Source organism: Molossus molossus, unplaced genomic scaffold, assembly GCF_014108415.1.
Source record: "Molossus molossus isolate mMolMol1 unplaced genomic scaffold, mMolMol1.p scaffold_m16_p_17, whole genome shotgun sequence".
Taxonomy (NCBI): Eukaryota; Metazoa; Chordata; class Mammalia; order Chiroptera; family Molossidae; genus Molossus; species Molossus molossus.
The window spans coordinates 25,343,053-25,356,097 of NW_023425352.1; the positions used below are offsets into that span (position 1 = coordinate 25,343,053).

The 13,045-nt window shown below is 48.7% G+C and overlaps 1 protein-coding gene across 3 annotated transcripts in view; it reads left to right on the forward strand.

Moving 5' to 3' along the window:
* The window catches only part of HPSE2 (heparanase 2 (inactive)), a 667,750-nt gene extending 659,591 nt beyond the window's left edge, over positions 1-8,159 (forward strand). The window contains exon 12 of one of the 3 annotated variants that reach the window (XM_036265132.1): positions 7,565-8,159. In XM_036265132.1, the coding sequence (XP_036121025.1) occupies positions 7,565-7,730 (166 nt within the window). In that variant the 3' untranslated portion in view covers positions 7,731-8,159. The remainder of the gene's footprint in view (positions 1-7,564) is intronic. The other 2 variants (XM_036265133.1, XM_036265134.1) reach the window with 2 other exon arrangements.
* Positions 8,160-13,045: the final 4,886 nt, after the last annotated feature.

Consider the following 13,045-nt stretch of genomic DNA (forward strand, 5'->3'; position numbering starts at 1 on the left):
CTGGGGCAGTGGGACCTGGGACACTAGCCTGCAGTGGCCACTCCTGAGCAGCCCTCTCAGCGGAGTAGCGATCACTCAAGGCTATTTCAAAGGAACTTGCTCTCTAAGTGACCCCAGATGCACGGCCCCTCCCAGAGCAGGAAAGGGGAGCGAGGTCCCTCCTCAAACATGGCCGGGCTCCCTACCGGCTCTAATTGCCCCTGACCTGGAGAAGGGCAGGGCAGCTGTACATACCAGCTTTCCAACTCAGCCAGGGCCTCGAGGGGGCAGCTCGGGCCTGGGGGCGCTGTAAAACGACACAGGTGCGAGGCTGAGAGTGGGCGGGGCGGGGGGGCTGGGATGGGGACTGGAGAGCCTGGCGCCGAGTCGCGTGGGCCCCGCCAGCCCCGCACCTGCGCGAACCCTCTCCCTCCACACACTGGCCCGGAATCTCGCACCCCCAGCAGGAATCGCAGTCCGTCTTGCACATTTCCTTAATTTTAGCCCCATTCCAAGTGGACCACCTGCCAAGTGCACCGCAACAAAGTTTTTGTTGGAATTGGATTGACCCTGTGGCTTGATCCTCCGGGAGCGCAGGCCTCACTTCCCGGCCTTCCTAGGACTGGAGAGCGGTCTACGGGGCAGGCTGACCCACGCGCTCGGTTTCCGGGGAGCCGCCGCCCCGTTGGGCTCTCCGGCACCACCGTTGTGTAGAACAAGAGTGACCTCTAGTGGCTCATGGGGAAGCACACTGGAATAGTGGAACTTGGTGGTGTGCGGGTTGTTGAGGGGCAAAGGGAGCTGATACCCTCCCCTCCCCCCAAACCCCACCCCCAGTCACACACACTCAGACTCTTGTTCATTCTCTTTACTCTCCGTCTCCCCAACCCCCACTCCTCCTTTCTCTCCCTCCCTCTCCCTCATCATTTAACAATCCAGACACTGAGACCAGAGACATATCAAACCTGCACCTGTCATGCTGAGTCTGGACTAAAACTCCAGTCTCTGGCTTCCAATTCAGTGTCTTTTCTGCCACCCACATATTTATATCCAGTGTTTTTTTCAAGAGTCTACTTTGTGAGTTGGCGGACAAGAGCGTGCAGGATAAATAGAAAGCTGGTCTTCCCGTCTAGTGGAGAGACCAACAAGCAGGCAGCAATCCCAATACCTGCGGTGAGTGCTGAGACCCTAGAGTGCTGGGCACTGTGGGAGCACTTTGGGGGGTGTTGACTTGAAGGACCAGTAGGAGTTAGCCAGGAAGAGGAAGTTAGAAAGGGGGGAGAGAATATGGAGAAGTTTTAGTTAGAGGGAACATTTGCAAAACCCCTGAGACTGGAGAGACTGTGATTAAAGAAATTGCAGCACTGAAGGAAAGGAGGTGGTGGGTGGTGGGGAGCTAGAATGGGTGGGAGCTATAGTGAGCCTCTAAGGAGCTGGAGGAATATGTACAACACTTGTTTATGGGGTCTTGTAAGGACTTTGAACAATGTTCTAAGACCAGCAGGGAGCCACTGGACAATTCGGTAGGTGAATGTCATAATCAGATGTATATTTGTGCAGAATCACTCTGAATTTGACATTAAACTCTGCCTCAGGCTAGCTTTTAGGCTGTGGACCACCTGAGTGAAAAACGTTCAAGCCAGAAGAATGTTAGAATTTATGTAACCTATTTTACAGGCTGAGAAACCCAACCTCAGAGAAGGCAAATCACTTTCTCAAGTGGCTGAGGTAGAACTGGTTACCTCGAGGTCCTTTCACCTCCCACTCAAATATGCCAGCCTGAACCAGACACTAGGTTCCAAGGCTGCTTCCCATAATACACAGGCTTCCCTTGTTTCTGCTCCTACCAAAGTCCACCTGGGGCCAGGCCAGAGTCCAGCAAATTATCTTCAAAACTGTCAAAAGGCATTCTCTCTAGAGTTGCTTCTGAGACTCAGAACAGTTGTGAGCTTGCTTCAGTGTCCACTGCTAGCAGGAACCATGGTAAGACATAAAGACCAGAGAGTGTAGACAGGTGTTGGGGAGGGGAAGGAGGGTGACCAGGCCAAGAGGCTCCCTTAGAGACCTGGGGAGCAGAGGGCTTGACTCCACATTGAGACATTGAATCCCGTTTCAAATAGCATGCAAAATAAAGAAAACAACTTTAGGAATTGCAAAGTAACTCAGACTTTGTAAAAACAGATCATGATAGAACCCAGTTGTCCTAATATTTGGATAATTTAAATGCCCTTAATAGCTAGGGAATTAAGAGAACTAGTTCAACATAGGCTGGATCATTTAATGTTTGGTTTGAAAGTCATGGGCAGTAAGGAGTCCTCAGAATATGATGAAAATATGATAAGAAAGGTTTTCAAATAAAGAAACATGATCCTGGTGAATGCCATCTGGAATTGGAGAACAACATGAAATAGTAGAAAGCGGTGTCAGGAGGCCTGAATTCGAGACCTAACTTAGCTACCCATGAGCCACATGCTCACCCAGACCACTTAACCTCTCTGACCTTATCTCAATAGTAAAGTTACAACAACAACAACAACAATAATAATATTTGCCCATGTGCTTCACAAGGCTCTTTAGCACTCCCAAGGAAGGCCAGATAGGACTGTGGTGAAAGGTGGCAGTGCAGTCTCAGCCCTTCCACTTTCTGGCTGTGTGACTTAGGTGAGTTTTAGACCCCTTCAAGTCTTGATTTCCTCATCTGTAATGCAGGGATGGTAACACCTGCCTCAGTTGGTAGCTGGACCAAATGCAATAGTCCAAGTAAATCATAGCGCAATGCCTTTTGCATAGACAGTGCTCATTGCTCAGTGATTTTTATCATTAATGTGATTATGTTTGTAAATTTGCAAATTGTTCAATGCATAAAAATGAAATATTTTACTATTTAGTGTGATATGATGTCACAGGATAACAGGATTTTTTTTTTAATGTAAGAAGGAAAAATAGAATGGAGGTGGTAAGCACACTGGCCATCTTTATAATGAAGGGACTTTGTAGATAAGGACTTCTGAGGACTCAAGTTCTTGCAGAATTAAGTCATGTTGGCTTAGCTAAGAGATGGTCCTATAGATGTTTTTTTAAGGATGAAAACACTAGCAATGACCAATATCCTTGTTTCAGGATTGGATAAGGTTAACTAGTGAGTTACTGAGAATCAGTGATAAATCAGGGCTTAGCTAACATCGTCGCGATTTTCAACCCGTATGCCCCAAGAATTTATTTTTATTGTTTTAATTCTCACCCAAGGACAATTTTCCATTTTTGTTCAGAATGAGTGGGAGGGAGAGAGAGAGAAAGAAAAAAAAAAATCGACGGGAAAGGGACACATCGAGTGCCTGCCTCCTGCACGACTCCAACCAGGGCCGGAGACGAATCGCAACTGAGGTACCTGCCCTTGATCGAAGTCAAACCCGCGACTTATCGGTCCTGTGGGCCGATGCTCTAACCACTGAGCAAACCCAGCCAAAGCTGCCCCAAGAATTTTTAAAACATGCAGTGCCTGACTAGTCAGGGACACTGACCTCCTTTCCCTTAGATTGTCAAACAAAAAAATGACAACAGCCTACACAACAATAGCCATCCTGTGTGGATGAATCACAATTATACCTATTTTTGGTCAGATATGCAAAAAATATAATGCATCTTTTAGTGTGCCACAGAATTTTAGTAATTAGTTTATGTGTGCCATGAGATGAAAAAGGTTGAAAATCACTGTGGTAATTAAATCTGTAAAGACACTCAGCAAGCCTCCAGGGATCCTCTTTAGAGCTGGAAAAACGGAACCCAACAAGACCAGAAATAATGCAAAAGAGCCTCAGAGATCCATTCACTTGTTCAGAAAAGATTTTGTCCCTACTCTGTGCCACACATCTTGTAGGCACTAAGGATTTAAAGGCAAAAGACATGGTCCCTTTCCCCACCAAGTTCATAGCCCAGTAAGGGATAGAGCAGGTAAATCACTACCATTCAGTGACGTGGTTATAGGTAAATTTGGGGTACAAGAGAGCCCGGGGTGGGGCCCCGCACCCAGGGGCCTGAGCCGCTCCAGGAGCCCCCAGCAGCACGCTGACAGGAAGAGCGCCTTTGCAGCCGTCCGGAAGCGGTCCGCCAAGTCATTCGGGACTGGGTCATTCATGCCGAGGCAGGGTGCAGGCCTTGGGAAGCAGGGGCTTCCTTGTAATGTTAAATATTTATAGTCATCGTCCTTTTGAAAACTCTTGTTTGAAAAAAAGCACATGATGTCCTCATCCTCTCAAAAAAATCTAATTGGGAATTTTATTACAGTTTTAAATCAATTTGTGTCTTATTAAACCCAACAGTGTCTACTGGCATTCACCTTTGAAAAATATTTACTATGCTCTTCCACGAACTTGTGTATTTTAATTCCAACAGTATCTACTGACATTTTCATTTAGAAATATCCCATCTATATGCAAGAATGACTAGTTTTTCATTGTAAAACGATCTTCGTTCATGCATATATTGATGAAATCCTTACCGTAACTGCCAGGGCATCCCCCACACGCCGGAGGCCGGGCTCCAGAGTGAGCACTGGAGTGAGGTGCTGGCCTGGCAGGCTGGAGAGGCAGCTGGGGCCAGGCGGCCAGGCGTGCTCCGCGGCAGGGTGGGAGTTCCCGGAGAGCAGTGGCGGCAGGTCACTAGGTCAACATGGCAAGTGGGGAGGCGGGGTCTGAACTAAAGTAATGCAGTGAGTGGAGAGAAAGGAGCAGATGTGGAAAATAGTAAAAGGTAGAATTGATTGGACTTAGGGACCCTACATACGGAACTGGGGGAGAAATATCAGATGGCTCCCAGGTTTCTGGCTTAGGTGAGATAAAGATTAAAAGGCAGAGAAAAGGACAGGGTTTGAGTAGAATACTTTTACTTTAGACACAGCAACTTTGACGTTCCCGTGGGACAGCTAGTGGAGACACATAAGTACAGGGATCTAGGCTAGAGAGGCAGGCTTGGGAAGCAGCGACACGTGGCTACTAATCAGTCTGGGTGTGGGTGGTATGCACTATGGAGAAAGAGGTTCAAGGACAAGGACTGGAGCCCCAAGGTCTGAGAGGCAGGTAGAAGAAGAACAAGAAATGAAGGAGAAAAACGGGGGGGGGGGGAGGAGAGAATGGGGGAGAGAGGGAAGGGAGCACACGGGAGCAGAGGGAGGAGAAAGCTTCGAGCAGGGAGCCATGAAACTTGTCAGCGCCACGGAGCACTCAAGTGTGAGGACCAGAAACTTTATCTGCCCATAACGGCAATGAAAAGAATAACAAAACGCTATTTCCCACTTATGTGGCTCGTTATGCTTTCAGAATACTTTCATATTTTTATTTCATTGCATTCACACTGCAGCCTACATGACATCCTTACAGATGCAAAGACTGCAGGAAGTGAGGGTGAGAGATTCGCACAGCCAGCTAGCAAGTCAGCAGCCGGGCTCCTGGAATTAGAGATCAGTCCAGAATCTTGACCATGCTCCCTGGTGCCACCCACTCTGAGTGAGCTTTTTAACCAACCAATAAGGAAATCAGAACGGGGCCTGTTGCAGAGAAACTACTCATTATTAGCATAGAAATTAAAAGACTTGCCTCTCACACTTGGTTTTGCATTGCCTGGAAGCCAACCATGTCAGTACTCTGGGATCGCCTGACTCTAAAAGGGCAATACCTAACCCCTCAAGGGAGAACTCGCACCTGTTCTGTATGTGAGAGGGACATTGAAGGTTGTTACAGAGAGAAGTGACATGTATTTGAGTATGCTTTGGAAAGCTTAGTTGGTATTGAACTTGTGTTTGACAGTGCAGAGGTCTGCCTCTTGGATAGTCACACCACCTGAAACAAAATAATGAAAATATACTGTTAAGACCTGTCTGGGTTTTTGTTTTGTTTTGTTTTTTGAAACAGAAATACCTCTCTTCACTCTGCCACTCACACCAATGAGTAGACTGTCTTCACCAGAGAGAATCACTCAAATTTGGAGCAAAAGCTCCTTGCATATTTAATGAGGTCAACACCTAGCTTGAGACCTCGGTTCTCCACCCCTACCGTCCGTCCAGGGGCAGACCTGACTCTACACAGGAGTCTCGTTGTCGATCATTTATTCCTTAGTTGTACCAACGAGAACAGGGGGGCTGCGTCCTTTGGCCTGTCAGACCTGGACTGGGCCCAAACTTATTCATGGGGGGCCTGGCCTGGAGCGGCCTCCCTGCCTTATTCTCCATGGGGAGCAATTCACAACACACTTATCTCTGGGAATTCACTGCTCCACTGGGTATGGGTTTGATTATCTCCTTTTAAACCTGTCTGTCATTCACAGCACAGAAGGAACACTAAACAAAGACCTTTGTATCAATTTCTAACATTTTCTTCTATTCACAGTTTAGATGATATCACTGCAGTGTTATCACAGTGAAGGTTGGGCAAGGCCCAGAAACAGTCATCACTATGCAATGTTGATTTTCTGAGGGTAACTCACAGCCTTATTTCCAGATGGTGGCCTGGTTCTGGCCTTTTCTACTGAGCCGTAAAGCTGAGCTCCGACCTGGGTACATGGCTGTACGGGTCACTCCCAGTCAGGAACAGCTGGGAAGTTGTCTGGATTCTGTACCAAAGGCCAGGATGGGTGATCTGTCCCCTTTGCTTGAGAGTGCATGGCGCAGGTGGCCCCTTCCCGGGGTGCGGATAGCTGCTGCACAGCGGGAATGAACGCAGGCAGGAGAGGCGAACTGTCACAGTGCCACTTCATCGCCTCTGCTTCGCTGCGCTGCCGAGCGGGAAACGGCCGCTGCTCGTCAGATATGAAAACGCATTCTTACGTTAGGATGCGGGGGTTGCTAGCTATGTCTCTGCCCTTCTTCAGAACACAAGTAGTCTGTCAGTTCTCTAAACTATCAAGTAAATTAATGAAATTCTCAAGATAAACAAGATTTCTGGAATCATTTTAAGCCTGTGCCTCAGTTCACAGGTCTAACTAAAGTGCTCTTATGATTTTTTTGAAATATAATCAAGAGCCCTGGCTGGTGTGGTTGGAGCGTCATCCTGAGCACCGACAGGTCGCTAGTTTCATTCCCAGTCAGGGCACATGCCCAGGTTTCCCTGGTCACGGTGCATATGGGAAGCAGCCGATCAATGTTTCTCACGTTCATATTTCCCTCTCTCTCTCTCACCCCCTCCCTTCCTCTCGCTCTGAAATCAATAAAAACATATTTTAAAATATATGTGTGGAAAAGCATGAGTCACTTTTCAGCTTCTGCATCTCAGAGACTTGTCACTTGTATAAATGATGTGTCTGTGGAACATGACTTGTGTTCAAATCCTGCCTCCCAGACCCACAAGCTGTATGATCAGTCACTTAGCCACTGCAGGTAGAAAGGGAAAGGTGACCATTTCTCCCTCACAGTGTTGCTAAGACGTATGAGTCTGGTATTGAAGCAGAGCCCCAGGTGAGAGCCTGGGCAGGGCAAGTGTCAGCAAGGATGGCTGCCCACGTGCCAGACGGACAGGCAGCGGCCCGGGCTGCCGGCCTCGCTGTGCCGGCGCCCTTGGAATGCACTAACGAGTTCCGTGCTGTTCTCCTCACACAGGTCGGTGCAGCTGAACGGCCAGCCCTTAGTGATGGTGGACGATGGGACCCTCCCAGAACTGAAGCCCCGCCCCCTGCGGGCCGGCCGGACATTGGTCATCCCTCCAGTCACCATGGGCTTTTATGTGGTCAAGAATGTCAACGCTTTGGCCTGCCGCTACCGATAAGCCGCCTCACACTCACCACGTGCCAGCGGGCCTGCTGGCCTGCTTCCCACCTTCCGCCCCAGTAGTGCCCTTATTTTCCAGACATCTTAGTGACAGACCAGTGTCTGCTGCCCCATCCTGCTGGAGTCAACATAGACTTGTTCTCCCACCATAGCACGAGCTTAGCCTAGGTAGGTCACATCCACCCCAGAGGAAAATGTGGACATCACCTGTACCTATGTAAGGATGGAGGTATGTGTGTAGAGCTGTATGTATCCTTATACATGTACCAGGAAACCAAGCTGAAGTACCCTCCCCAGACAAATGAAACAACTGCCCATGATCCCGGTCACACGGTAGTATCACTGCAGACCTTAGCCTGTGGCTGCCGCCCTCAGCAGAAGACAAGCAAGGAAAAAGCCTGGACCTTGGGAGTCCCATCCTGTCCCAGCTCGTTTCCTCTGTCTGTCCCCTGCTGTTGTACTGAGTTTCCTATGAGCTCTCCTCCTAGAGGGGAGCAAGTGGGTGAGCCAGGCCTGGCCGGCTGGGTGCGCCGTTTGTGTCATTTCCCGGCTGATGCATGAGGTGTGCATCTGGGTCTCTGACAGTGGCATCAATCACTGGCTATTCCCCTGGGAAGCCAGTGCTTAAAGTAAAATGTAATCACACTCCAGATTTTATAAGAAGGTTCTATTCCTCTGTGCATACAGAGTCCCCCAGGGTTGCAATGGGAGTCAGGTAACAACATTCACTGAGTGGAGAGCAATGTATTAGGCACCACGAAAAGCAATCATCATCCGTCATGTGGCTGTGAGGGAGAGAGTTTTAGTACAAAGAGAAAGCATACCAAACCACCACCACACATGTACACACACACCCCCCAAACCACCACCACACATGTACACACACACCCCCAAACCACCACCACACATGTACACACACACCCCCAAACCACCACCACACATGTACACACACACACCCCAAACCACCACCACACATGTACACACACACCCCCCAAACCACCACCACATGTACACACACCCCCCAAACCACCACCACACATGTACACACACACACTCCAAACCACCACCACAATACACACACACCCTAACCACCACCACACTTGCACACACCCCCCAAACCACCACCACACATGTACACACACATCGCAAACCACCACCACACATGTACACACACTCACATCCCAAACCACCACCACATATATACACACACACATTGCAAACCACCACCACACATGTACACACACATACAACACATGTACCAAACCAACAACAAATAAGCAAAGCAAATAATTAGACCTGCTTCACATTTGAAAGAATATTTATTAAGGATAGGCCCTTAATGGTTTAGTTGACCAAAATCATTAAAAAGAAGGTGTGACTCAAAGGTCCTCACCGTGAGACACAACAGACTCTAATCTGTCTGCCTTTCACAAGTAGCTGTGTGCCTCTCAGTGCAGGTACCAGGCAGAAATCTAATCAGGTCACTAAGGACGACCAGGCCCATCTTGTTTGAGCGGTGGACATAGCTTTCAGTTAGCCATCTGGGGAAGCCGGACTCTGGAGGCAGGGCTGACGGGAAACCGAGGGACAGTTGGTGGAAAGCTCCCAGTTGGACAGGGGGCAACGGAGTGGGTTGAAGTTCATCATAAGGACCTCTGTCTGGGCTACGCAGTCTTTGCAAACAATCTGCAACTGAAATGACTTCCTTTTCTGTGGATGCGATTTTCTTTCTCAGGATAAATGACATGAATGATGCTTTTTCAAAAGGAGGAGATATTTGAGAATGTCACAGGTTCCACTAAGGGAGCGATACAATTTCTGCTGTTCTGAAAGGACAGGAATGGAGGGGAGGGGCAGGACTGCCGAGGCCAGAGGCCAGGGAGACCGGGAAGATGCCAAGGAGAGGAGTGAGGGCTAGGGCCGACTCCGCAGAGAGTGGAGGTGAGAGACTGGAGGAAGATGAAACCGGGGAGGAGGTAGGGGATCCTCAGCTTGGAGAATTGGGAATTGGGAGAAGGAAGTTGACAGGCCCATTTTCTGTGTAAGGAAGACCAGCTGCAGTTTTGACAGGCTTATTATTAGATACAGAAGGAACAGCACACAAAAGGTACAGCAAGAAAGGAAGACCAGGCTGCGCTGGACCCCTGGGGGGCTCAGCCTGGAAGCAGCTGGAGGGAGGAGCAGGACCTGAGGCAGCTCTTCTCTGGATGCAGGCACTTCCCACTGAAGCTCAGCTCTGAGAGCAGCGGAGAGAAAGGAGGGGAAGACGTGACAGGACAGGCCCAAGTGAGGAAGAGAGCGAGGAGAGAAATGAGAGACCAAGAGGTTGTTGCCCCAAACTTTTAGAATTTTGTGCAGCTATCAAAATCTCTTCTATACATTGATGCAGACAGAGCTGCAGGGCCCCTGAAAGAAACAGAGCAACCTGAGGTCCCTGCAGGCCCGGCCCCGGGCTAGTTTACTTTCTACATACAGTAGCCCCCTTTTTTCCTGTAAGTCATGCACAGTCCAGAGCTTTCCCAGGTTCACCCAGGACAATGGTTTGCTGAGCTCAGAATAATCAAGAGTCTCTTCATTTAACCACCAAGCTCAGTGGCTGCCTAGTTCACAGACTCACCCCTTCACCTCTTTCTAGGTTCTGCTAATTCAGTCCAGCCAGGACCCCAAAACGCACTCAGACACACTTTCTGTAAGTGCCGATTCTTCACTAAGCCTCTACATGTGCAGAATGCAGGCAGCTCCTGCTTCCTCTTCTTTCTCTGTGTATTAAATGCTGCTCCTAAGAGGTTTTGCTTTTTTAGTTAATAAAAAGGGAGAAGGAGATCGCTGAGATTTATCTCTGGAGTCCTGCAATTCTAATTTTGCAACTGTCTCACAGAAGAAGTATTTGCATTGTTCAAAGGAAACCAAGAAACTCACTATAAAATCACATCCCATGGAGATTTTAGTACAGAGCATCTATCCTGGGTTTTTCATTTTGGGGTGGGGGTAATGACTAAATCAGCGGGGATGCCTCCTTCTAATGGATTCCCCTATCGCACTTCCCGCAAAAGACAGCCCGTGGCAGAGCTCAGCATCGCCATCCACATCGTCGGGAGCAGCTCGCCTGGCCAGGCCCTGGGACAAAGGAGCTCACCCACCAGCCCCCAGATCAGATATTTCCTCCTAAAGCAAGACATGGCTGAAATAATCTAAGTCTTAAGAACCACTTTATTTTAAACCAAAGAATGGGCTTTCGAAGTGCTTATTTGAAAGCCTGATAATGTGTAATGAGAAGTCTGCGTCTTTTGTTGAGATGATTTTCTGCTGCTTCTGCCTCTAGGAATGATTTCCTTTCTCCTTTCTTATCGCAAAGGCTCAGAACAAATTCTCATTGTTATTTGGAGAAAGTATCCCAGTTCCTCTAGTGCCCTGAAAAAGCTGCAGTTGTGGGACGTTAGCATTATCTCCAGATGGAGAAAAGCTTGAAAATACCAGAATTGGGCTACAGTGGGACACAGGCCTGGGACTGAATAATTCGCAGAAGCCCATTTGCCCTCTACAGCCCCAGCCTCTCCCAGGAAGTTGGGCCCATGCCCTGCACCTCTGACAGGATGGGGGGGTTGTTGGTGGAATATGCCTGAGAAGCCCCCACCCCACCGGCTCTCTGAGGCTCCTGGGGTGAGGCAGCCCAGACGACCATGCAGGACCTTGACTTGCCGTGCTGTCTGTCATGCAGGCCAGGCCCAGCATCTGCAGCTGTGCTCCAGCACGTGCACGCCAGGTCCTGGGTTTGGGTTGGAGCAGCTGCAGGATTCATCTTAGAAATCCACTGAGAGCAGCTTTATTTCTGAAAACAAAAGGGCAGTGTTTAATCTCTGCAGGAGCAAAGGCGAACCAGGTGGATGAAAACGTTGGAATAAGGAAGAACTTTAAATTTTTGAAATATCAATAGAGCAACAAAAATAATAGAGATATGGCTTGGAGAAGGCAAGGGATGGATGGGCATAAACATTTATGAAGCATGGTTTCCTCTACTCCCCTTTCTCCCCAACCTCAGCACCAGTGCCCCAGCCCAGACCCTGCCAATTGCTCCACTCACTTACTCTCCAATTCCACAGCGTCTCCTCCGTCAGCCACTCTGTCCTCAACCTGGAGCCACGGGGAAGCTGCTGTGCCGAGAGGGAATTCAGTTTTGGTTGTAGAAATGTTTGCCGTCTTTTCTTAGGGTGTACCAGAATTGAAAATAAGATAGTAAGGAGTTCTTAAAAAGAAACAGTTATTATAAGGACCAAACCACTACAACATTACAATCACTGCCTCTCAGTTCCACTAACAGGAACACAACGGCTCCTGTAACTGCCTTCTTACCCCAATACAGGGCAGACAGTGGAGAGGACCAGAGAAGTAATCTATCCAAAGCCATCCAGATAAGCAGGGTGGCAGGACTGTTGGATTCCAGATTCCAAAGCCTGCTGTCATTGCATTGTGCGCTTGTGCATGCGCGCTCTCTCGCGCGCTCTCTCTCTCTCGCGCGCTCTCTCTCTCTCTCTCTCTCGTTGGACTGATATGACCAACTTTTTCTCATCTCTGCGATGCCCACAGCTAGCTTTCTTAACATCCTGTGTGTGTCTACAGAGAACCCTAGGAGTGCCTTCACCCAGGACAGTTGATCTCAGGTTTGGGGAAGCCAACTAACAACTCTGATGAGTAGTGAGTCGGGCTATGACCAGCCTTGGCTGTAGAATTTTGAATCCAGGCTCATCCTGGCCCACCAGTGGCCCTCCTGGTCTGCTCCTCTCCCTCTATGTTCTTCTGTCGAACACTGTGAAGGGCCACTCCCACCACAGGTGATGAGTCTTGACATTCTTGGTCCTGGAGGTAAGTGGCAGAGCCAGTTAGTACCCACAGTGTGTTGCCTCTGCTAGCACTGCTCCTCCCTCCACCACCCAGAGGCTTGGACGTTTATCTTTGCCTTCCCAGACTAAATAAAAATCCATAATCGTTGCCCTATGGGTAGTATTTGTAAGTATCACTTTAAAACAAGAAAGCCAAAATACCAAAAGAGAGCAACTCAAATGCTTTAGCCATCCACTTCCTACCAAACACCAGAGCAGCCCCTGGGAGTCTTTGGGAGGAGCTGACCAAGTTCCAAATGACTGGCTCATGAATCAATCCCACTGTCCCATGCACCCAACAGAGAAGGGGGGTGGAGGGGTCCTTGCAGCCTACATTACTAACATTACTCTTCTAATTATTATTCATGAAAATCTTCTAGGATTCTTTTTTAAGTTATAAATGTTATGTAATAAATTATATTTTTGGAAGAAGCAA